General features: G+C 38.7%; 1 protein-coding gene across 2 annotated transcripts in view; it reads right to left on the reverse strand.

Moving 5' to 3' along the window:
- Nucleotides 1-26,588, reverse strand: part of LOC108669814 (voltage-gated potassium channel subunit beta-2) — a 106,011-nt gene that overhangs the window by 24,178 nt on the left and 55,245 nt on the right. For both annotated transcript variants that reach the window (XM_018157223.2, XM_018157224.2), the window contains exons 4-6: nucleotides 3,228-3,281; nucleotides 1,691-1,869; nucleotides 165-372 (exon numbers count right to left, since the gene is read on the reverse strand). In XM_018157223.2, the coding sequence (XP_018012712.1) occupies nucleotides 165-372; nucleotides 1,691-1,869; nucleotides 3,228-3,281 (441 nt within the window). The remainder of the gene's footprint in view (nucleotides 1-164; nucleotides 373-1,690; nucleotides 1,870-3,227; nucleotides 3,282-26,588) is intronic.

Below are 26,588 nucleotides of genomic sequence, written 5' to 3' on the forward strand. Positions count from 1 at the left end.
AAACAATGTACGGTTAAATGCTAGGACACGCAGCGATTTGTACGATATTGTTTTTGGGGCCTGGCTAATCCTTGAGTTAAATCATAAAGCGCTATTGAATAAATCCTTTTCAGTTACATGGACCTTTCGGATGCTTGCACAAGCCATAAAAGAAGACATCTCACTTGGCGTTCCAGTAGACTTTGGTCATGACGTGGTACGAGTTTCTTCTCCAGTTCTTCCTCTTGAGGAGGTTGCCAAACTGCACCTCTGCCCTGCCGCTGCTGTAGGCTTCGCTCAGGTCGAAGAAGTTGATACCCGCGTCATATGCTGCCGTCACCACCCCGTCGGCCGTCTCCTCTGGCACCCCGGGGCTGAACGTGATCCACGCTCCTGCCGGGGGCGGGAGTGAGTGAAGGAATTATTGAGGCTGCTCGGAAGGAAGGGGCGGGAGCGAGTGAAGGAGCTACTGATGTTGCTCGGAAGAAGGGGGAGGGAGTGAAGGAGCTACTGATGCTGCGCGGAAGGAGGGGGAGGCAGTGAGTGAAAGAGCTACTGATGGTACTCGGAAGGAGAGGGAGTGAGTGAAGGAGCTACTGATGCTGCGCGGAAGGAGGGGGAGGCAGTGAGTGAAAGAGCTACTGATGGTACTCGGAAGGAGAGGCAGTGAGTGAAGGAGCTACGGATGTTGCTCGGAAGGAAGGGGCGGGAGCGAGTGAGGGAGCTACTGATGCTGCTCGGAAGGATGGGGAGGGAGTGAAGGAGATACTAAAGCTACAGCCCTGCCTCGGAACCTAGTCCGAGTTGCTAGTTGCATGCCCCGCTCCTCACCTAGTACTCCTCACCTAGTCCGAGTTGCAAATTGCATGCCCCGCTCCTCACCTAGTCCGAGTTGCTAGTTGCATGCTCCGCTCCTCACCTAGTACGAGTTGTTAGTTGCATGCTCCGCTCCTCACCTAGTCCTAGTTGTATGCCTCGCTCCTCACCTAGTCCGAGTTGCAAATTGCATGCCCCGCTCCTCACCTAGTCCGAGTTGCTAGTTGCATGCTCCGCTCCTCACCTAGTACGAGTTGCTAGTTGCATGCTCCGCTCCTCACCTAGTACGAGTTGCTAGTTGCATGCTCCGCTCCTCACCTAGTCCTAGTTGTATGCCTCGCTCCTCACCTAGTCCTAGTTGTATGCCTCGCTCCTCACCTAGTCTGAGTTGCAAATTGCATGCCCCGCTCCTCACCTAGTCCTAGTTGCATGCCCCGCTCCTCACCTAGTCCTAGTTGCACGCCCCGCCCCTCACCTAGTCCTAATTGCATGTTCCGCTCCTCACCTAGTCCTAGTTGCATGCCCTGCCCCTCACCTAGCCCTAGTTGCATGCCCCGCCCCTCACTTAGTCCTAGTTGCATGCCCCGCCCCTCACCTAGTCCTAGTTGCATGCCCCATTCCTCACCTAGTCCTAGTTGCATGCCCCGCTCCTCACCTAGTCCTACTTGCATGCCCCGCCCCTCACCTCGTCCTAGTTGCATGTCCCGCCCCTCACCTAGTCCTAGTTGCATGCCCCATTCCTCACCTAGTCCTAGTTGCATGCCCCGCTCCTCACCTAGTCCTAGTTGCACGCCCCGCCCCTCACCTAAACCTAGTTGCATGCCCCATTCCTCACCTAGCCCTAGTTGCATGCCCCGCTCCTCACCTAGTCCTAGTTGCATGCCCCGCTCCTCACCTAGTCCTAGTTGCGAGACGCGCAGTCCAGACTTGCCAAGAGGCTTGTACTTGAGGGCCGTAGTGACTGCTGAGGTCTGGCGCGACACGAACGCATGGCTCTCGCTCTTGCTGGAGACGTGGTCGCCGCACCCCTGGAACTCCTCCATGCAGTCCAGCGATGCGATCGGTGCCCGGCAACTGCAACCATCATAATGTCTCTTGATCTTTTATTTAATTGAGTGTATAGGAAAAAGTTTAATATAATAATAGCTATATGTAAATAAAGTTTACATATATATGCAAAGTTAAGTTTACAGCTATATGTAAACCAAGTTTATATATAGATCGGAGCGATTGCAACACGATTACAGATTACAATGCGATCGCAGCCCGGCAACTGCAACCATTATATAATGTCTCTTAATCCTTTATTTAATTGAGTGTGAAGGAACAAGTGTAATATAATATTAACCGAATGTAAGCTATACATTTTTTATCAAATAAAATATTAATTGAAAATACATTACATTTGTAGCGAGACAGCTAGAGGTCATTTTTCTTTACAACAATAAGTGTACAGGATTATGGTTAAAAATGAGTTCAACGATTAAAATTCTGGTGAGTTTTCATCGATTACATCAAAACTATTCGATATGCCTGAGTGATTGGAAGTTAAACAAAAAACAGCAGTAACGCAGCACTAAATAACCGAAGTAAAGGAAACAAACTGTGCACAACTGCGTGGCGAAGATAAACAGCAGAAGCTTTGCGAGACAATATAAATATTCAAAGGATGATTTGGAAATTAGATTAGTAGATGACAAAATGTTGCTGACAATCATATGCTTGATGATCATGAAGGAAGCTCAGATGTTAGCTATTTTAAGCTCAAGTTTTAAATATTAATGGGATTTTCTGAGAAGAATAAGTAACTTGAAAATCAGTAAACTCCGTGTGAAAATTCAAGATAGAGAACGAAGTGCAGTTAGCGATAACACTAGAGGCATCATACGCAAGACGGGGAAAAATTATTCCTATTTAAAATGTAAAGTTTCAAGCAAATCTTTATGGATTGAAAACTGTGAAGTATAGTGACATTTTTGCAAGAGAAATAAGTCGGTGTGTCACTCAAACTTGCTCAATAAAATAGACAATAGAAGTCAAAAATAGAAGTCCTAAATCCGACCTCCGAGAAGGATGGTTCGGAACAAATTCTGCTGTAATATATTGTGAAAAATAGCGACAGTTGAACAACAGCATACCAAGAAATTAGCCTCAGACGGATGCGATGTAACCGTATGATTCTTGCTACGATCAAGCATCATTGTTTCAATCAGGGACTTGAACTATATACGTGCCAAAATTGTGAAATTAATAAATGATCATTAATTGAATGAAATTAACGTTAGATTCACTCTTTATTTATTAAAAACAATCAAGTTGTGATAAGGTGACGATAAAGCTTGACTAATATTTGCAAAAAACGCTGAACCAAACTCGATGTAAACATGAAATATGTTAGTAAAAAAAGCGTTAAATAAATCAATCAAACATACGGCAGCTCGTCCCTCATTTCCTCTTCGTTGATGTTCTGGAAGGGCGCCTTGCAGCTGCAAAAAAATATATTAACTTGGGTGAAAAAATCCTCAAGCAAAGAAAAAAGATGCGTGGCTGAAGCGTTAATTGTTTTCGCGAGAAAGAAAATGTTTAGAGTTTAAGCTGCGCTCATATTGCGCCTAAATTTTAGTGATACCAAAAAAATTGCCGAAAGCAAAATAAAATTAGACGAAAAAATATATATGATCTCGGCAAATAAGAAGCACTGTGTCAGAATACAAGAAGCATATGCTATTGTTTCACCGAGAATAAAGTAACGGATATACTTGCAAGAGTGGGAAAATTAAGGGTTTAGAATAGAAATATTATTTAGAGCACACATATTTTACATAATGCACAATATTACACAAATACACACAATACAAAATCTCCCAATTTGGGCCAATTTCTCTCATTGCAAATGGCAAACTTTTCAAATCCAACCGGGAATTATTTATGCTTCAATTCACTTAAGGGAACGGAGGAAATGTTAATTAACTGAGAAAAAAAACGAATCCACTTGAACAGCAGTAGAAATTGCCTTGCAAATGAGAACAAATTCTAGAATGATACTAAAAGCCCTCGGAGATGAGGACGTCTCGAGAGAGACGCATGATGCCAGTTAAGAACTTATGGCGGCCTGACTTCATTTCAAGAATAAAATAACGAACTATAAATATTAACGTCTCACAGCAGTACTAAAAAAGACCATTATGTCATGGAAGCAGCACCAAATAACGTTTGTAGTAAGTGAAGTTGTAATACCGAGCACACATTGATTTTTTGCAATCGTTAAATGCGACTGATTTCACGTCAAAATGAAGAGAAATTTTGAATTCGATCTAAAAATGCATAACCATAACCCCAAAAATACATAAAATACATACATAAACAACTGAGAAATAGACACAGAGTTTTAGGCTCAATCTAAAAACTTGAATTGAACCGGACATCGAAAAAGAAATGATATCGATTAGCTAAACAACCATTACCAAACAAGCAAAATGAGGTTCGCTGAAAATATAACATCAGCATTCAAACAAAAACTAGAACAGCTTTCAACCGGCATTCTGCACTGTCTCCCAAATTTCAAACAATTAAATGAAACTAAAATAGTCCTAAATGATGAATACGGAAGTCCAGCGGCTGAAAGTCTCGCTCAAGTTAGAAAATACCATCACATGCACGTACTCTACGCGAAGTTGCCATGAAAACATTTCGAATGCCATGCACTCCTGGCCGGAGTGCCCGGCCCAAAATCGGACCCCAAAAGTACGGACTTTTTGTACGCTTAGGAGGACAGATCCTCCGACTAATCTGCAATTTCGGAGCAAACACAAGTTGGAAGCAAGCCAGACTGCGGGTATGGTAGTACTCGCAAAATGTTCATTAACGGTATTGGCCGAGGACGAGTTGACGCCAGGAAGAGAAGAAGGTAATCATTTAAACGATCTAATGAATAATTCCCGGTATTCTCACCATTTAATTGGAGCCTCAAATACTATTCTATTTCTATGATATGACAAGTGTTGTATGAGACTCAAGCGACTTTACGTTACAAACACGTTGTACAAAATTCGGTGAATGAGTCGATTCGTCACTGAATGATGAAATGAAATGAGATCCTTAGTGGCAATGAGCGGTTTCAATTGATATTGTTCAATGAATAAGAACTAACCTATCGACAGAAGGTAAAAAATGAGAGGTGCTAGCGCGGTCTCGAAATGACCACGACCGCAAGCTTTGCTCGGAGACATCCTTTGTGGGAAGTGAAATACGAGGCAGCGGCATTCATTTCACAAGGCGTCCCATGAAAGGCCACTTGATCAAAATTCCGCGAACAAAATCGTCAACAAATGGCCTGAATTGGACACACGCAGTATATACGAATCGTTAGGACACACAATTCATCGGGACGAGTTTTTCATGCCGAACAGCGAAATAATAGCGAAATGGTCTAATTGAACGATGTTTCATTCAAGGATTGGTATTTAGCTACTCAGAGCCAGTTTATACCAAAAAATTGTTCCAATGCTGCGCGTACACGGAACTGTCTAATAAGCGGAAATAAAGAGCAAAAGTTGCAGAAATAAAGAGCAAAAGAAACAGAAATAAGAGCAAAAGAAGCGGAAATAAAGAGCATAAGTTGCGTCAAAAATACTTCTTCCATGAGAAACACTTCTTTAATTTGAGCAGTGTTGGAAAAAAGCTCTAATCCCCATTACCGGCGCACGGAGTAGCGTTTGCCAGTTATTTTAGATGCAAACTTAGCCGTCGCTAAATCCTAATTGGCAAGCTATATTTAGCAATACTATAAAATTAAAAAATAATTAAAAAGACTCACCACGACCATTGAGATCAGGATAAAAAAAACTATATTGAGCAAAATAAGAGATTATAGAATGGCATCTATGATTGTTGAAACGACTATATAGGAGAAGAAAAATAAACTTGCTCATTTAATTACAGCTTAAAGTCACTTAAACTAATCCCTACACATTATCGATGTGTACTCACGTGTCGAGTTCTAGACGGCTAGAACTGCCGCTGAAAATTTCACAAAAGAGATAATGCATGAAGAATTGTTCGACTTTAGGCAACGAAACTATTATTCCCAACACGCATCCAAGCTGCGAGTAACAAACGGAGGCGGTCATTCTTCACCGTCAGTACCGCAGTCGTCAGAGGAAGTTTGGTCACGAAGTCGAGTTCCGAGACCGTCGCACCACGCCATCCATCCATCACCCGCTGGCCGACTCCTGCCACGAATCTTCAATCGGCACCCATGGCGATGACGCTTGTGATTCCCAAACCATTCCAATATAGAGAGCCACCGCGTTATTATTACAGGTTATCGCGTTGCCATTCAGGTCTACCGCGTTATTATTCCAGTTTATCGCGTTACCATTCAGGTCTACCGCGTTATCATTCCAGTTTATCGCGTTACCATTCACGTCTACCGCGTTATCATTCCAGTTTATCGCGTTACCATTCACGTCTACCGCGCTATTATTACAGTTTTTCGCGTTACCATTCGCGTCTATACCGCGTTATCATTCCAGTTTATCGCGTTATCATTCAGGTCTACCGTGATATTATTCCAGTCTACCACGTTTCCGTTGTGGCGGAATGACGGATTCTCTAAGGGAATGGTTATAAATTTCCGTCTCAAAATTAGAAATTACCATTGGGTTTCAGATTACATTAAACCTGAGATATATTGAATATTTCGTACCTTTGAGAACGACAACTATAAAAAGATGAAAATATGAAATTGTTCGCGAAAAGAGATAGATGTTAAATGTATATAAATAACTTTTGACGCGTGAAAAATAATATTTGGACAGTTGGACGAACTTAGTTTTTATGTTCAGAACGTGGTCCTTTAAAACAAACTGTAGAAGAGTTTAAAAAAAACTGTAGAAGAGTGCAATAACATTATGAACTTTTTTTTTCAATTTAATCTGACAAAAAGTGTAACAATTACGATCACTTTCGGGAGCAGCTAGAGATGAAGGTCTTGACGAATATGAACAATTGATCCAGTAAGTTGAAGAAATTTACCTTGCATGATCAAATTTCCATCAATTGAAAAAAAATTTCCTTTACAACTTTTGTCAATAGCAATCAGTATTACGGATACCCATTGTCTCGAAAGCAATTATTTCACACGCTTAAGAAGAAACTCAACCATTTCAAGGCGATTGCAGCTCAAGACAAAATTATAGCCGAAACATGCGAGCGGAGGAGACCAGCGGCAAAGAGGAAGGGTTTTGTCAACACGAGACTCTGGGAAGCACTTGACCGCTTCGCGCACAGAGTACTCTAGTGGCGCTATTGTTAACCTGTCGTCAATTTTCCTGAACGAAGACGTCGCTGGTCAACAAGAGATAAGAGCACCTGAGATGGGACCCTGCATTGTGGGACAAAGCAAACTAACCTGATCTGAATCAATCCAGGATAAAGGCTTTTTTCCCCGATCTTATCGGAACCTTTCATAAGAAACCTTGGGCTAAGGCAAATGCAGAAGATAGGATAAGAGACAATGGTGGTGTTCATCGCCGTTCTGTGGACTTTATACACAAAGAGAGTGAATTAACAAGCGGTGAGAATATTACATTAATCTGTGACTGCATTTATCAACTCAAAATATAAAAGAGGAACGTGAAGGTATATGTTCAATGAGTGAATTATAAATATCGGACAACCGGAATTACACGAGACAATTTCTAGCCAGCAAGTGAAATGAAAACAAAGTTCGAGATTTCGTTGAAGCATTTTTCCACCTGTGATACGACAGTAAATCACGCGTAAACTTGGTTCCACGCAAACTAGGCAGCTGCATATGGTAGCGGAGTTTGAAAGTCTCACGACGACTCCAAGCCGAAATTTATTCTCGTGCGATGAGAAAATCTAAAAGCCAGACGGACCAGCCTATTTTTTCCCACGAACAGATCAAGTTACCGAATTCGCTAAAGAAAGAAATCCCCGCGGAAATCATGGAACATCCTGGAGGGTTTGGTTTGTCCTGCACTACATCTTGACTCTGCAACTTCAAACAGTGGACGTGGAAAATCTTCAATTTGTCTAAAAGCCAAAAGAGACGACGAAACAGAAGCCAAATCTGCTGGACGACAAAACGAAAGAGGATGACAAAAGGGAAGGGGATGGCAAAACGGAAGGAATGACAAAACGAAAGGATGGCGACAACGGACGACAAAACGAGGGGATGGCAAAACAGAAGGGGACTGCGCTGCGAAAGAGGACAACAAAATGAAAGGGGACAGCAAAACGGAAGACAAAACTGGTGGACAACAAAACGGAAGACAATGAAAAATGAAATATAAACGATTGACGACAAAAACAAAAAAGGACGACAAAAGATGGGGCCGAAAAATCGAAGAATATTGATTGATCTGAACAGAGTGTATGTAGTCCGAAGAGGAAGCGGCGACAGCGAATACTCGTTGGAATAATTGAGGCTCAGTTGGATTTCGAGCAAAGTAAATAAACGAGATAAATACACATACACATAAATACCTGTAAATATATCATAACATTAAACTTGTAAACTTGGAATAACATCAACCAGATCCCAGTATCGATAAATGAAATACCGAAATAAATATAAATTCACTGAAGTTGTACATGTGTAAAATAAATCATTTCGCCTTTTCAACAATCAACAATACAACCCACCATGCCGACAACCCAACAACCCGTCATATCCAGACAACCCAAAATCCCAACCCGCCATCATGACAGCCCGCCATACTGCCAACCCGACAAGAAATTAGGACGAACATTAATTGGGGGCTACGAGGCCTGGAGAGGCGCCATGCCAAGGCGGGGCTTTCAACCCTCTACGACATTGTAACAAACAAGCGATAAAGACGAGAAAATTAAATACGTACATACATGTAGTAATATTAATTACTACTGATCGGTATCAAGTAGGAACGGGTATCTTCATCGGTGTAATGAATTGAGTTCTTGGATGAATAAATGAAACTTTATGAAAGATCAAAATTTTCTGTCTAGTGCAATTAATCAACAAGCTGCCTAATTTTTTGATTACTTTTTAGTTTATTGTCACTGACTTGCAGTTTAGTCCGTTTAATTTTTGATTAAAATAGACAAGAAGAACAATGAAATCAAACTTTTCAATCATCAACAACATAATAAATTTGAAAGGGAATTATCGTGCGGTAGTATAATAATACGACCTCTTTTTACATTTACCCAGCGGATTTGTTCCTCAAATAAATCACTATGAAGAAGTAAACGATGAAAAAAGTGAGACGTCTCCAATTTGAACTTATTTCCAAATCTCGGTCACGTCCTACTCCAACAGCGCAATGACTCCAGATAAGTAATAAGAACTTGCAGTGAGCCGACAGTTTTTAGAAAAATTTTACGTCGGTAAATATTCGAGGCGCGGAGAAGCTGAAAAATCGCTGCGACGTCAGATCTCGAAGTTCGGGCCGAATTAAAGTCGATAAACAAATATGTTAAAATTTACGAGCGTTTTTCTCACTTTTGACATGGACGATCGCATTGGAAATGCATCAAATGAAAGCAGATGACGAGCTCCTGACATAAATCGGGTATCGACAGAGCAGTATAAAGAACCAATACAATAAGTAGTACGTTTCTCACGATTACGTGTCGTACGGATCTGCAACTGTAGGAATCGGTCAAATTTTGTGGTTTCAACTTTGGTTTAGTACTGTTGAAACGATAGCAGTAATTTCAATAAATTTTATGACGCGTAATTAAAGGTGCACCATTCACAGTTTTTAAATGGGAAAAAATTTGCTACAAAATTAATGAATTAAATTTGGGTTTGATATAACATAAAAATCTCTGTAAAACGTGTCAGGTTAGTCAAAAATCGTCAGCTATGATTTCACGTACACCACATGGAAATAATAATTTTCATCTTTTGATTGTGATGATGGGGACTATACGTATCTCTGAGACTCACGTATAGCACTGGCAGGCATGTAAGTTCCATCGTATATAAGATACACCTAATTTCGAAATGTTTTGCATATTGGATTTACGTGCTTTCCGCCCGTATCTAAAACACGAATGAGTAACACATGGAAACGTTCAAAACCTCAATTAAGTACGAAAATCTCAATATATCAATGGAATAATTGCTATTGTTAAAACATGATTATCAATGAAGAATTTTAATCTATATATACTATTCAGTATGATTTATACGCGAGCGATTAATGATCAGAGAATTCGTAGATTTAAATTATCAAAGAGTCGGACAATTCTTCAGATGACGTTGGTAGATCGAAAGGAAATGCATATATCAGGACGTAGTTTTAGTTCATTAACGATTCAGTATAAGTACAACTGTGTTGAGTTTAATTAACGCACATCTATCGATTGCGGTATCCGCTCGCTCCGAACGGAGCGATATGAGACACCGGGTAGCGGCCATTAATTTCATGGGACGTTAATTTCACATCAATCAAGTTAGGCGCACGAACAAGCGCGGCCCTGGTCATCCATCAGGGCGATGAAGCACATCGGGATAAGCTCTGAGTTTGAAAAATCTCGCAAAATACTTGAGCAACATTATTCTTTTATTTTGCTAATATGCACAAATCTTGTAGGTACTTGCAAGGGAATATAAAAAATTTCCAGTAAGTTTTATAGTAAGGATATGAATATTCTCGTCCGCAGGCATCAGACAGAATTCCATCAATCTCCGTGAAATTAATAAAGAAGTGCGAATTGTGTTTCCGTTTTCTACAAGAATGCCTGTACAAAAACAATGATAGATGATAAAAAAAGCTGTAAAAGTCAAAGATTTTATCACCGTCGCGTAAAGGTTATAAGAATATTCCAAACTTGGTCTAGATATTAAAATCACCAGGATACAATTTGAGAATGAAGCAATAAAGGGGAGGGGGTATATCCTCCGAAAAACGTCCACATTTACAAACGGATCTTTCTGAAACTTTACACATATATGTAAAACCAAAATACAAGAACATTTTGTTCGTATGATTTTTTCGGAAATATTAATAGAAAACTTGAAATTCATAGAAAATGGACAAAAAAAGGGGTACTGTAGAAATCTATCTCCTCCTAGGGTTTCCAAGCTACAACATTGAGACGCATATCATTCGATGCTTAAAGACCATACCAATCGATCGAGTAACGAAGCCCGCTTTATTACTTTTGACCTGTTTTTTACATGCATTTTTCCGTTTACTTCTCATTTTCTTCAAATCCCCCATTTTGAATCCAAACTGCACAAATCTAAAAAACGGGCTTCGTTACTCGATAGGTATGGTCATTACGAATCGAATGGTATATGTCTCATAGCTGTAGCTTCAAAACTGTAGGAGGAGATAGGTTTGCAGTGACAACAAGTTAAACTTTTCAGTAGAGCGCGACAAAGTCCCGCGCGCATCGCAATAGGCATTCAATGTAGTAAGGATACGAAACTAAACGTTTTTGGAGCTTGATTCCAATCAAGGATTATGGGAGCGACTACATGCGCACCTTCTCATACAACGCCAGGCGGGTTACTAAGCTGCACCTCAAGCAAACACTTTATTTATAGTGCTGAGCAGCGAATTAGTTCCTATCTAATTTGTTAAAGAACTCCCCCAACCGCCCCCTTTCGTGATCTGTCGTGAAAGCATAAATCAACGCACAGAGATGGTAATGGTACCGTTGGATAGGGTAGAATGTCAGCTTTTGAGACTAAAAGATGAGACTAAAACCCGAAAAAGCCAAATCCAAAAATTTTAGGGTATACCCCCCTTTAACTAGCATAGCCACACTGGGCTCATGGCCGGCCAGACACTCGGCCTCAGCTTCGTTGAGTAATTTTCCGGGTTGTTTTCTTATTTGTAAAATACAGCTATCACTATGGCTTCGCTTTACTTAAAGGCAAGTCTTCGCATCAAGTTGGCAAATATACAAGAGAAATCCAGCAACTTTTACCCAGCCGCACCCGCATAAACGTTAAAAATATCGAAAGTCAATACTAAGAAAACAACGCAAGACGACGTTCCGATATATAAAACATCGTAAAACGATATCAAATATGAAATATTTTCAGATTCAATGAACACAAATCATTAAAACAAATTTTCAGGAATGAATAAATAAAAACTGAGTACTTCTATTGAAAATGAAACATTCCAAGAATGATTTTTTCCTATTACTAGAGAATAAAAAAGGCTTCACTAAATCGTGATACATTTACACTCGTTTCAGTTCTGCCAGCGAGGCGCTTTCATTGCACAGCGAACAATGAAGGCGCAGCGGCCGCTATTTGTCTCAGGTCACAGGAACGTGAAAGCTGCACGCTGCGAAAATGACAGCGATTCCAATTATAGAAGCAACCCCAGTTGCAGCGAGAAAAACAGGTGCAACGACAATAAATAAATACATGTATGCAGAAAAAAATAACTAAAAATGTCAGGTGCAAAGTTTAGAACAAGTAAAGAAGTCTCATCTTGTAGCTATATTGCAGTTACACTTGTATGGGAAAATGGGGTATAGTGAGACATGGGAGACAATAAGACTCTTCAATTATATTTTATATATCAAAGGGTAATAGTTTATAACAGTTTAGGGCAGAAATGCCACACAAGTCAGTGCTTTTTTGATGTCGCAGAGAGAGGTATTGTGCCCTTTAATGATTAATATAATTCACTTACCCATTTGTACCCCATTTTGCCTCCGTTATTTGTAATATAATTCACATGTCCCTCTGGACCCCATTTCTACCCAGTTCAGTATATATAACCCGCAATCAATATAACCTGCAATAATGTCTGCAATGTCACCAAAATTACATGATATACATAGATGTCCCTATCAAACCACCAGCTCCCAAACTATAACAACAACACTATATATACCGACAGCGCATGGAGCATCTGTATTAGAAGCAGCACTGCCTGGAGCAGAAGAAGCTAAAGTCTTGATTTACAGTCACGGCAGTAATCAAGACAGTTTTTAGTGTAAATTCGGAGGTAAGCTCTTTAAAAATACTGGTATTAGTTATGGTTTTTTCGAGGAATCAATAAGAATAAAGTGTTTACAGATAAATATAAACCAAAATAATAAAAATTGATAGATTAAAGACCAGAAAATTTTTTGGATAAAAATAAAGCGAACGGAATTTATAGAGAAGTTCTGGAAGCGTCCATAATAATGCAGCAAATGATTTGATGAGTGTGATAATATAACCATACTCTAACCAATATTGTATTGAAATGTCGAAGTGAAGATGTGGAGAAAATTAAAATAAATATTAAAAATATTCAGATTTTCACCACTAATGTATGACAAAAAACATAAAAAAGTAACTAAGGTATAAATGACCTTCGATCATTGCTAGGATGAAATTGAGCGGCCAGACAATAACGAAAAACTCGCTTATTTGCGTCGATCTACGTCAGCATTGGTAAATCACAAGATAAAATAAGGCCAAGTTTGAGGTAAAGTAAGATCAACTTTGAGTTAACGTAAGATAAAGTTTGAGGCAAAGTAAGATCAAGTTTGACGCGATCGAGAGCACAACACTTCACAATGGTTAAATTAAACCACACCTCGTAAACGTCGCAGCATTAGTGAAGTTCAACAAAATAGAAATTAATGAACTTCGAGCAGAGAAAGCTAAACAAAAGACGTTGAGAAAATTGACAAAAAACGCTCACTCTTGGGCTCCGAGGATAGCCGCCGGAATCATTTCCAAGTGGAAGTCAGGAAGAACCTTCTCTCCTCACTGACGCGAACTTAGTTTAGAAACAATAATGGATTAAAATCATCTGATTGCTTAAAGCGCATATCAAGTTGCAATTCAATGAGGAAGAAAATTCAAAAATTTTCTGGCTTTTCAATCCATTGTTTTTTTTAATGATTTCAAGTGGACGTCAGTGCCAACTTATGAGGATGAAAAACTCGTAGCGGTAACATCATCCAAAATGTGGTGCGCATCCTCGCCGGCTTGATGCCATCAACATAATAGTGCCCAGAATTTATAGAGTTGCTTTTAATCGTTTGGTAAAAGGATGCAAGTTTCAAAGATTAAAATTGTCATCAAAGTAACTCAAATCAATTGTTTCCACTGCCATCAAAATTGCATTCATACGAATCTGCACATTCACCCAGATGGGATAAAATTTTATATTCTTGCGTATAAAGATAGGACGAAAACGAGTCAATTTCAAAAGAGTAGATTCCTTCGAAAACAAGTCATCAAATCACTTAAATCAGGATGGTAACAAAGACAAATTCAAGGTGCCAAGTGTAAGACTAAAAAAAGGTAGGGAAATTTATTATGTTCACAGAGAGAGCACATGCAGCTGCCTCGCTCATATCTCCCACCACATCGAAGTCTTGCCGAGACCACGAGCAGGCAAAGAGAGGAGATAACACTCGCGTCAAATGTCTGGGTGAGAACTTACCATTTTATTCGTCACAAAGCAATACAGAAGCAAGTTTCCTATTCCAAATTAGAGAAGCCATTTTGTTTGAAAAGATCATCACCATTACTTTTTTGCATCGGCACAGCTGGTCAGCGAAATTTGATGCAATTATTCCTAGGCAAAGGGAAGAACCACACTTGAATTATCTGTTTTTTCATACACTGAACCATTAAAGATATGATACAAAAAACTTAGCGAAAATTGTTCAATAAAGTTTATCTTTAGTTTGAACTCTAATTTACTCATAAGATTGAGAGCACCGTATTAATTTTGCTACAATAATATAGGCAGGAGATATTTTGTTTCGCACAGAAGAAATACCAGGAGCACACCACTCAAAAACCTTCACATTTGTGTGCTATAATTTAACCCGAGCAGGGCATTATAACAAAGATAGTTGAATTATCCTCTCTGATGATTAAGACAGCAGGAATAGTTTTCCTGTTAACGCAAACAAAGTTGATAAAGTTCAACTCAAAACAGACAAAGTGGAGACTCGAGAGGAGGAAATTCGAATGCTAGATAGTTTTTGACACGCTCCACAGGCTTGATATACCTCTAAAGACCAAACGCATTTAATTCAAGATTTGATTTCTTATTGAGCACTGAATATATATTATTAGAGAGACCAAACAGAGATCGGCAGAGACCAAAGAGCGGCCGCAGGCAGAGACAGAAGCCCGACAACTGAACGACTTTGGCAGCTGAGGCACACCTGCATATTGCTGCATATATCTGCTGCACACCAGCATATTGCTGCATATATCTGCTGCACACCAGCATATTGCTGCATATATCTGCTGCACCAGTATATTGCTGCATATATCTGCATCTTGCTGTAGTACACTGGCATACTGTTGTATAAAAGTGTTTTTTTCTGCTGCACGCCCGCTAATGCAGCAACAAGGACAAGTTTTTAAAAAACAAATACGATGCTCATCACAGTTACGTAGTTAAATAATATGATGCTTCCAAGATAAATACTAGATTCTTTACGTGAAGTCACGTCAGTGAAAGTATTCGTTTTAAGTATTCATGCGGCACAGCACAAAGCTGCGGCCATTTATTGAAGCTCATCAAACAAATTTCGAGACAAATTTATAATTTTATAGTCGGTAAAGGTAGTAGTATATGTGGAGGTAGAAATTCGAGTGCTTAAAACAGGCCAAAAATAGTAGAAGATATCAAATAGTATTCAAAAATATGCAGGTAATTATTCATCTAAACATAATTTTCTCGATTTTGGTCACAGAAGTATAGGCACGTCAAGAGCAACCGTGTAGGACCCGAGTTGTCAGCGCCTAGGGGAGCTGGCAGCGCGCCACGCAGGGTTGTACAGCAACGCATTCATACGCACCAGCGCTCGTAAAACTGCGTTCGCTCGATAATTATTAATTAATTTTTGCCTATACTTGACCGCGGTAATTAAATATAGTAAATAATTATTGCCTATACTTGACCGCGGTAATTAATTATAGTAAATAATTATTGCCTATACTTGACCGCGGTTGCATGGCTACCTAGATGTGGCTCAAGGGCATCCGCAGCAATTGAGACATTAATGTTCTTCGAGATAACGTTCAATTGAGTTTCAAATGCATTTTTTTCAATTGAGTTTCAAATGTAGTTTTAAAGTATTGCGATTTAGATAAAAAGATGTCTATTATTGCTATAGTTGGTTTTGTTAAAGACCGAGGTATTAATAATTAATAATTCTTCAATTGCATTTTCTATTTGGGAAAATACACTTATGTAGGATTTGACATACAAATCTAAGGTTTCCAAGGATATTTCATTAAAATTTTATGAAGTTTCGAAAGAATAAAAATTATTCATTACCAATTAAATTGAAGGTTCTGCCACGAATAAAGTTTAGATTTTTGCTTGACACAGAATGAAACATGAAGTATTATAGATACGACTCGGCAATTAATTAAAAACCGCTGGATTTATTAGAGTGCTGAAATTATTTTCAGAGTAATTTGAAACTTTTTGTACTAATGTCATTCGATGATATTTTTTTCTTCAATGGAACGTGCACTGTGTAAAATTAAATATACAACTTTAAGGGTTCAGGCATGTCAGAAACTCTTTCTTTTTCTAGCAAGTCAAAAGTATTAGAAAAATTTAACAGTCAAGGAGAATGGAAAAGTCGTGGACTAAGAATTCTTACTCGTCGATAATAAAGATATCTAAAAATATCAAATCTAGTGTATCTATATACATAATTTATCGCGGGAATGATACAAGACCGGAATGAGGGAATATGCCCAACATGAGTGAAACTGCACGAGGGAAGGTGCGGCAACGGCTGCAAGCGAGGCTCTCAAGGGCTTCATAAAAATCTATGTTTTATTAGACATAAAAACAACGGAGGCGTTCACAAACCCTTCGGGGAATGTATAACAAATAAAGTTTCTGCAGCTTCGTATTTTTCTGGTTAGAACTCGGATTTTAAGCTGAAGAAGAAAAGCGGAGCTTCTGCTTCAATTTTCCATCGCACGTACTCGAGATTTTCTCATTACAAATACTTAGTTAGTGAGACGAGAAGAACAAAATCAAACATTCAGTGAACGAGCTTTGGCAAGCGAAATAAACATAATTAAATCGTATCCTCAATACAAAAAACGAAGTTGTGTGTTCGTGCAGACGTAAGAAATTAAACCACTATATTAGTAACCGGATTTTTATCCAATAATTTGAGTAACTTTATCCGATGTACTTGATCGGGCGAGAATGCATCAATAATTATTATGAAACGAATTGAATTAGCATGTGATGCGTGAGCGCAGATGATAGTGAATGACATAATACCCTTGAAGCAAAACATTGAATAAGGCGACGTGTTTGGGCAGACGATAGTTTATTTTCAAATAACTATTTTATAAATATAATCTTAATGCTGGCAAATAATATCGTAGCTTCAATGTTAACTAAAGATGCTTGAACGCGGGGTCAGATAGTTGCGGCCATTACAGCTTTTGAGTATAAAAATGGAGAATAGTTTTCCAGCTAAAGGCCTTGTGTAATAATAGGTTATTGGGCCCTTCCGCGGCCAGTGGAGCCTATAAACGTGGCCAGCAGCACGGTAAAGTTGTACTGGCCGCATCTAGGTACTGTCCCTGTATACGAGCACATACACTAATAAAAATGAATAGGTACTGCGGTAAAGATAGTGATACTTTTTGTGCATAGCAACGATAAGCCCTTTTGCTTGGCCAAATTGGGTCAGGATGACACACGCTAGGTCAAAATAAATATCTTTTTAGACAGGATCTCACTCATCTCTGAGAGTGTATAGTCTGTCTTAATGCGAGCGTGTGCCGGGGAACTAAGTTAGGTACAAGTGAGCCTCGATATCGCGACCTTGGACTTTGACAAGCAGCGCTCGGTTGTGTCAAGTATTGAGCGCCGTCATAAGCTGTCATATAATTATCAGAGAAAATACCAGCAGGAGTATTGTGAACACAATGATGTCAGCATGCTAGTGATGACGTCATGATGCATGGTGATGCTAAAGTTGCTAAGATGCTAAGTGATCTTTAAGTAGACACATCTAGAATAGTGTGTCTTGAATATTCTTCGATCAGAACTGAGCCTGATCGAAGAGTAGTTCAATAGAAAAATAAAATAAAAAATCAGTGAATTGCGACAGTGTATGACCTATCGGTTGGCTCATTCATTGCGTTCAATGAGCACGCTCTCTTGGCACCATCAGCTTCAAAGCAACCAACAACATCCATTGCTGTAGTGCTTATATTTTAATTAAGATAAGTGTTAGAAGAGATGAACCCAGTAGAATTACAGATTTTTTTAAATACCAATAGTGTAATATCCAAATATTGTATGGTTGGTTGCACGCCAACGGCAATCCTTCACAATGTATCGGTCGTCAAACAAAATTTAAACGTTATTGAGAGAAATACAAAACATCCATCATGATACGAGAAAGTCCAAGCGTAATATAAAGCTGTATCTAGAAACAGGGCTGCCAGTCAAACAAAGGGTACCAGAAACAGGGCTACCAGTCAAACATAGTGTACCAGAAACAGGGCTGCCAGTCAAACAAAGGGTACCAGAAACAGGGCTGCCAGTCAAACAAAGGGTACCAGAAACAGGGCTACCAGTCAAACAAAGGGTACCAGAAACAGGGCTACCAGTCAAACAAAGGGTGCCAGAAACAGGGCTACCAGTCAAACAAAGTGTACCAGAAACAGGGCTGCCAGTCAAACAAAGGGCACCAGAAATGGGGCGGCCAGTCAAACAAAGTGTATAAGAAACAGGGCTGCCAGTCAAACAAAGGGTATAAGAAACAGGGCTGCCAGTCAAACAAAGGGTACCAGATATGAGGCAGCCAGTCAAACAAAGGGTACCAGATATGAGGCAGCCAGTCAAACAAAGGGTACCAGAAACAGGACTGTCAGTCAAACAAAGGGTACCAGATATGAGGCAGCCAGTCAAACAAAGGGTACCAGAAACAAGACTGTCAGTCAAACAAAGGGTACCAGAAATAAGGTTACATTTCAAACAAAACGTGACCAGCCCGTCAAACTAAGTGTAGCATGGTCAGACTAAGGACAGACCACGCGGTAGGCACGCAAGCTGCAGCACTTTTCGACAAATTAATCATCGGGCGCGAGTGTTGCAATGGTTGGGGCTAAAGCGGCCATCGCGTGACCAGGAGTCGCTTGCTTGCAGGATGGCAGGAGTGTCGAGGAGCCGCTGCTACTTCACTGTGCATGATCGCCGCACGATACACTTGGCGGGACGCATGCATGGCACGGCAATTTTCGTTCAGAAGATTACGTTTAAGGTACGATAAGTGTTTAGCGGTATAAATTTACGACATAGTTGTTTGACTGAATGATGGGAAGGGCACGATTGTTCTTTGGTCGGATGAAGTTTTAGCACAAAGTTTTTAGGATCGATTAAATTTGGGTCTCAAAACAGAATTTATAAACTAGAGTTAATCATTTATCCTTCCATCGGGAAAGTTTTTTAAAGTGTTATTAATCGACCTTCCTTCTTTATTTTTCATGCACAAAAGAGAAAACCTACATAAAAAAAAAAAAAAAGATAAAAAATGACGATAAAGGGTTTGCAGTATATTGTGTAAATGACAATGAGCTTCGCAGGTAATTATTGACAGCATAAAGACAATTTAGGATATCAAGTTAAACATAATGTCACTAAAATAAACATGACGTCAGTATTTAACTAGCACTGGTTTAAACTGGCTGTAGGCCCTACATGACTAACATCACATCGTATTTTCATCAATATCAGTTGAAAATTAAATCGCGAAATTTTAAATAAATAAATCAGTTAAAAGATCATCATAATAAATCTTTCAAATAAGATTTTTCATCATAATAAATCAAGATAATTTGATTTTTGAGTCGTCCGGCAACGCATGTTCATATTTTTATTTCATTTTGTCCTTTTAGATTTAATGGGGAATAAGCAAGACGGGTGCGTTCATAATAAATCACTTCCAAGATAACTGCTAATCACAGGCTTCGTTTGTTTGATCACGAGCAGTTGAATCGTTCTGAAGTGCAGATTTTTAAAGAAACTGTCGTTTTAAAAATAAAATCTCTAAACTTCGGTAGCGATGTGATTTGATGAACGTGTTTTGATGAATTGTACAATGTCGTGGATTATACCTGACTAGAGATGGTGAAATGCTAACCTCAATCACATCTAGGTTAACTTCATCACATTTATCTCAAGAAAAATAAGACACTAACGATACACCTGAATTTCATTTGCCATCCAAGATTCTCGTTCCTCTGAACTCAAGCCATGACGCAGGCATTTCACATAGCCAGAATGGACATGATAAAGATCAAAGCTGACATTTTCATGACGACGAGACAAACAAGTTTGAGACTTGCAAGGACTCCCCCAAGTTCAAGGCAGCCACATTTATGAGAAATTTCTAGCGCTGAAAGAGAAAGTCAAACAAAGAAATGCAGAACTTTGATACGTCACAGAGAACTGTTGGGCATTTGCTTGCCCAAGTTAGGACACGTAACGGATCTCTTTTCAACGCTTTTTTATACCGAATGCATACCTGAATAATTTAAAAAATTGTGCACTGACTGACTTTAGTCATATTGCTTGAGCTCATAAATGAACTACATATTTTTACTCCCAGGACAAGAAAGTTTGAGAAAAATTCCAGCAATATGACACTACGGAGAATTTTTAGCTTTTGCGTATCAAGTACATTTCGCCACTGCTATGGGAAAATTGTGCATAGTTGAATTTATTGACTGCACCGCAGAAAGTTTTATTATTTGGGCAATGATATCAACATTCATAATTTAAAATTTGATTGATGTTTCAGCTGTACGCAAGTGTATATCATTGCTTATATACCTACTCTGTCATTGAGTAAAAATTGGAATCACATAGAAATCGTGATTATAAATGAACTGAGTTGAACAGGAAGACTAAGCTTCAAATACAGTAAACGAAGTGAGGAGATTTAAATTAGGGGAAACAATTTTCTGGTCCTCTAGATAAAGGGACTAAGTTGAAAATTCATTATTCAATGTCATTATAGAGTTAGGAAAGAGACTAACTTCCGAATAGTCGATTCAATGTGAATAGGACTGAAAAAGAAGGACGCCCTACTCTCAACTTCGAGTCGTTAGTGATCAGTACAAAGCTGATCTTGAGAATCAAGAATGATTATTAGTCAAAAGAAGACATATTGAAGACTGTTATGGAGCTAATGCATCCAATTAGGAAAGAGAAACATTCAAGTTGTCGACAGAAACTTTGACGGTTAGTCAACTTTGACAACCGTTTTGTCATCCGCTCGTATGGTAAGCAACTTTAGAGATCTTGGCCCAATATTGATAAGAAACTGACAAATGAAAAACTAATGAGAGTCGCTATGAGAAGCAGAGAATTTTACGCGAATTTCAAGCTGAGAGGAACTTTATTAAGCTATAAAATTAATACGGGTTATTGAACGGTTTAAAATAATTTACAATCGGACAAATTCACCCATTTGATAGATCGGACGGGTTTTCAGTGTTTTCAACCATGAATTTTGAATTGTCAGGAATGGCTTCATCTTTCACGTTTCTCCCCAAGATGGCATCAAAGGACTTCATCTTCACAACACTGAAAGAAATGAGTAAGACATTGTCCAAACATCAACACACCCTATGACCTGCGTGTGTTTTCCTAACCCATAGTTCATCTCGGTAAATAAACGTATCATTGCTACGTTCAGAAACTGTGGCGCTACTTTGACAATATGGCTCGCTCATTTTGCTGGGTGTTGCATACACACTCACAGAGGTCGGCCCAACCCAGCCGCCTATCGCAGGGCCATCTCATCCTTCACTAACCCCCTGATCAGATTTGTTAGCCTCGATGAAGGGAATTTGGGCCTCGGCCTGGATGGTCGCATCGCAAATTTTGGGAGATTGCACGCGAAGTTGTAATGAGAATCTTAAGCTCCTCGCACGCCCAACCCTCAGTGCCACCGCTTCGAGACAAAGAAAAAAATTAAATTCACTTGCTCGTACCCCCATTACCTTCAGAAATTTTCCTGTCTATTTTTTATTAGCAACTTGTTTTGTTTATTAAATAAATATGCTGCTTTATATTGTACAAGCGCCAGAGTTTTTTATAGTCGCGTAAACTCAGGTACTGCTCAAAGTGCACAGACATTCGAGTGCAGTACGTATACATAAGATGCACCTGGTTTCTGGTTCACTCATTTTAATGCGTTTGAAGATTTAGCGCCTCAATCTCTGTACGAGGTGAACCTTTCATTCGTATATATTTTATTTCTAACGAAACATTTTACGCCAACGCATGCAAAAGGATTTTTTCATCTAAACCTCTCCCTTTTGATAAGGAATTTTAGTTGAAAATGAAAACAGAAACGCCATGTAAAAATAACGGACAACGTATCTTCACAATGTTTACACAATGTCTAGTCTAGGAAGAGTATAGTCGACAATTTCCACGTTTTCCATGCAAATGTACAATGCAGAAAAAAGTCTTATGAGATAAGATAGCGAGATAGAATGCAATAGAAAATAAAAAAAGTGGAAATACTAAAACAATAATCTCATTTAAGCTTCTGGATGATTAGAACAAGTCGTATAGTTCCCCGATTAACAATAAGAGAATTACAGAGAACCGTGAGAAATAAATAGAACTAACGCAATGCTATTTCATTGAGCAGCAAGACAAAACAAATACCGTATGGGGTATACGAGGTTCAAGAAATTCTCTTATAAAATTGAAGCCAACCAATTGTATCCTTGCGGTTTCCAGTGCTTAATTTTCCTCCGTTCAAGTATACTTAAAAACAATCATCAGTCTGGAATGCCTTTGACGACCGCAATCTAACTGATATCACTCATTTACAATAGAGGAATTTACTATAGGGACGTGAAAAGTTGGCAAAGAATCCTGATAACTTCTCAACAGGAGATATACATCTGAATAAAAAAAATGACAGTTTGTCACTTTAATTGTAGTCGAGACTTGACGAGCGTCGAAAACTAAAGTCATGACGGCCCAATGATGACGAAGCTGATAAGAATCGCAAATACGGAAATAAATGATCATCGATATCCATACTTTCAGCGGGGATAACTACAGACAAATAGGTAGATTTTTACTTTTTGAACAGCGTCTTGACAAGAATGATGGCGAGTATTCCAGTTGACAACATTTAGAGGTTACAAGAACAGCGTCTCGACAAGAATGATGACAATTATTCCAGTTGACAACATTTAGAGGTTACAAGAACAGCGTCTCGACAAGAATGATGACAATTATTCCAGTTGACAACATTTACAGGTTGTGGGAACTGCTTCTTGAAGCGACTGCCCATCAACCATTCAGGCAGGGAGCGGCGTAATAAATGGAGGCTTTGATCTTCAAGCGATGCAGTTCTGCTCGTCCATATACTCGAATGCAAACGAAGCAAAGAACCGAGGGCCTGCAGCACAATGATCTAAAAATAGTCTTCAGTTCATTTCGAAATTTTTGGAAACCATAAAACATCATAATTTAAGAAGATACTCATGAATAACTTCCTTACCTGTCATTTCAAGACAAACGTAAATGTATGGAAGATCCCAAATGATATAAAAGGAGCAAGAATGATAACGTTTGTACTGGAGCATAAAATAAGGAAAATTCTCTTAGGTTTAAATTAAAGGAAACATTGCAGATGGAGATATTGAAAATAATTATCAGTAACCTATCATTATCAGTAATCAATAATTATCAGTAATCAGTTCAAAAGTGCCAGTCTTCACAAAAGTAATTAATCGATTTGTGATACTGAAGCCAAGGCGAGTGTTTGGTCAGTATAGGTATATGGCTAGCACCTGAAGCGATAAAATTAATTAACTGGATCATGGCGAACAATTAAACACTTGAAACGCTATTACTTCGACGTAATGTAAATGAGTTATCGGTGATAATTTCTTTGAAGCTTGAAAAGTAAACATGTTGAAATGAATTTTCCGTTCACAGAAAAGCGTTTCAAAGCAATGCTATTGCTTCAGGCGTCGAGTTTTCTATGAAAAAAAAAATTAAATGAAAAAGCTCGAGATCAAAATCCGAGTCATAAGTACGAAATTCGATAATTTTAGTAGCAGGAAACTGTACAATAAACTTCACAGGGGATTCGAAGAAGAATTTTTTATACCAGAAACCAGCCGATATTACATTTTTAATGAAAGATTCGCAATTCCTCAAAATGACACACCACAAATCGATCAAAATAAGAAAAAAACACAAAGAAACTCCTAGCTGCCACATGCAGGACCGAAAATAAGAATAAAATACTAATGAAGATTATTCGAATTATTCACAAACAAATTTCTATTAATCCTGTGTGATTTCATTAGCATGAAATAAATAAATTTTCAATTAATTTAAATCTTAAGGGAAGTCAATGCACCACACATGCATTGAACCCAAATTTGAGCTATTCTGGCATTTCTTAGCTACAAAAAACGCTAGGTCGTCCCATCCATACAATGTATGAAGAGTTCTAAATTCATGTAGAAATATCATAACGACTGTGCTGAGAAAGTCGAAAAGAAAACAATCAAAGTTCCTAAAGCTAAGAAAAGTTGAACGCTGAGCGGAATTCCAATGATAATTTTATGACATATTTGCTGAACTAAAAAAATCATATCCACTACAAGGTCGTTCTTAGCATGACGTTTGCGGTGAACCCTAAATTCTCTTTATGGTAAGTCAATGTAATTCGAAAATTAATGTAACTGATGAATGAAAAACGTAATTATACTTATAACGTGTATAAAATCTGCGAATTTTTCCGGAGGGCTGAGGGGAAAATCGCTTAACGGAAAGCAGTTAAAGGAAAGTTTGTTCAAAAGCCAAGCGTTTTCCCACTAACATTATTCACGGTCTCATCACTGACCATCATGGTGAAAAGTATTCACCCAGATGTACTGTTTATCTTTCGATAAACTATAACTGAACTTAATTATCACGAATTTTATGGTATAAATATGAATAAAATATGGCATCATAATGGGCAGACCCATGATATAAATAAATCATTAAAAAAGTAAAAATTCGCAGAGTAGTGTAGGTACTAGTAACGGCCAAATAAGGTTAGGTCAGGTTTAAATTACGCAGGTTTATATAAAATATTTGACTAGCTTGCCCATCAACACAATGTAACTTCGTAAAACCTGGACCAGGACGCTCGAGGTAAAATTCAAATATTATTTTTTTTTCATTATCAAAACAACATGAAAAAGATCAAGGCACAAATACCACCAGCATAGATGACGTCTCATATTACGAAGGTATACGAAATGTTGCGAAGTTTTTCAAAGCAAACACGTGTCAACAGAATCAGGTATTCTGAAGGCAACTGAGCTCCTGAAAGAACTGCGGCTCCCAATTCAGCCGGGGAAAGGAAAGCCCGCATATCGCGACAATTTCCTGAACGGACAGCGGAGTTACGGCCGGAGATCATTCCTTTCCCGTAGATGCGGTGCATATCTGGGATCAGAGTGCACAATGAGAAAGAAATTCAGTGTTTGGATTCGACGACGACGTACAGTATACATATACTAAATCTTAGAAGCGGTATTTTTTCCAGGTTAAAGTCTTATTTTACAACCATCAACGTTTTCGAAGACGTAACTTGAGTTGAATTTCCCGTGTTCGTGACTTTATTCCTCGTAGCCTGTCCGTATATAAATCCTCCAGATTGCGTTGAATAGAAGAATCCATAAAAAATATGTAACATGATTTTTTGATTTTTAATTTACGGGTAACTGCCACCAGCTCAAGCTACTTTGTTCCACATGCTGTGAAAATGCCAGAAAATATTCGTGAAATTATTATGACAAAATTGCGTTTTTTAATAAGATGGGGCGACTGGGTCGATTTTATGATCAATTGATCAATTTTATGAAATATGATCAATTTTATGTGCTCTCAAGATATATAGCTCCACCATAACTCAATAGCAATAGGGATCAAAGAAATTTATAGGTTCATACTTATTAAAATAAAAAATTGGAAGAATATGTGCCCTGCACAAGTGTGTGGGTCTACAACAAAGTTGATACGGAGCTTGGGATCGAATGGCAAGGCTGATCTCATATCGTAAAGTTAAGGATTTCTCCATAATTGTACTGAGCTAATGTTTGATTCTCTTTGAGGTTGTTATTTACTATTATTTTTATTTCGGTCGGACCGTATTCAGTGTACACTACAAGTGTATTGAAAACAGAATGGTGAGTAAAGCATTACATATAAACCTATTGTAATCGTAATTTCATAGCTGTCTCACATTCAATTTTTGTCTAGGCCTTGAGTCGCCCGTTTTATTTGTTCCGCAGTTTATTTGCCAGTTCGTTCGACACCTGCACTTGAGATGAGCCTTATAGAAGCGAAATAGTTCGTTGAGTTAGCTTCGTAACGCAAGACTTTCTTTGTCATTAAAATAATATGAATTCGAATGTTTTGCATACAGATTATGAAGCAATATTTTTTTAATGTCCGTCAAAATTTCAAGTTGATAGCTAATAATCGGTGTTTCGCATTGCAGAAACTATATGTAGTGCAGACCTATGAAACTCTTCGGCAACCGAGTTTTGAAATTTCGCCTATAAGCCTATGGCTTAATTAACATCGATATTCAGAAGGGGTTTAGAAGCCATTGTGTCGGTTCACGCCATACCTTTAAATCATATGCTTAATGTAATACAACACTGGTTATAAACAAAACATTATTTAAAAAACAAAACTACATTAAGAAAATAAAGACGATTTAATTAATCAAATGCGGGAAGCCCC

Source organism: Hyalella azteca, unplaced genomic scaffold (genome assembly GCF_000764305.2).
Source record: "Hyalella azteca isolate HAZT.00-mixed unplaced genomic scaffold, Hazt_2.0.2 contig10992, whole genome shotgun sequence".
NCBI lineage: Eukaryota > Metazoa > Arthropoda > Malacostraca > Amphipoda > Hyalellidae > Hyalella > Hyalella azteca.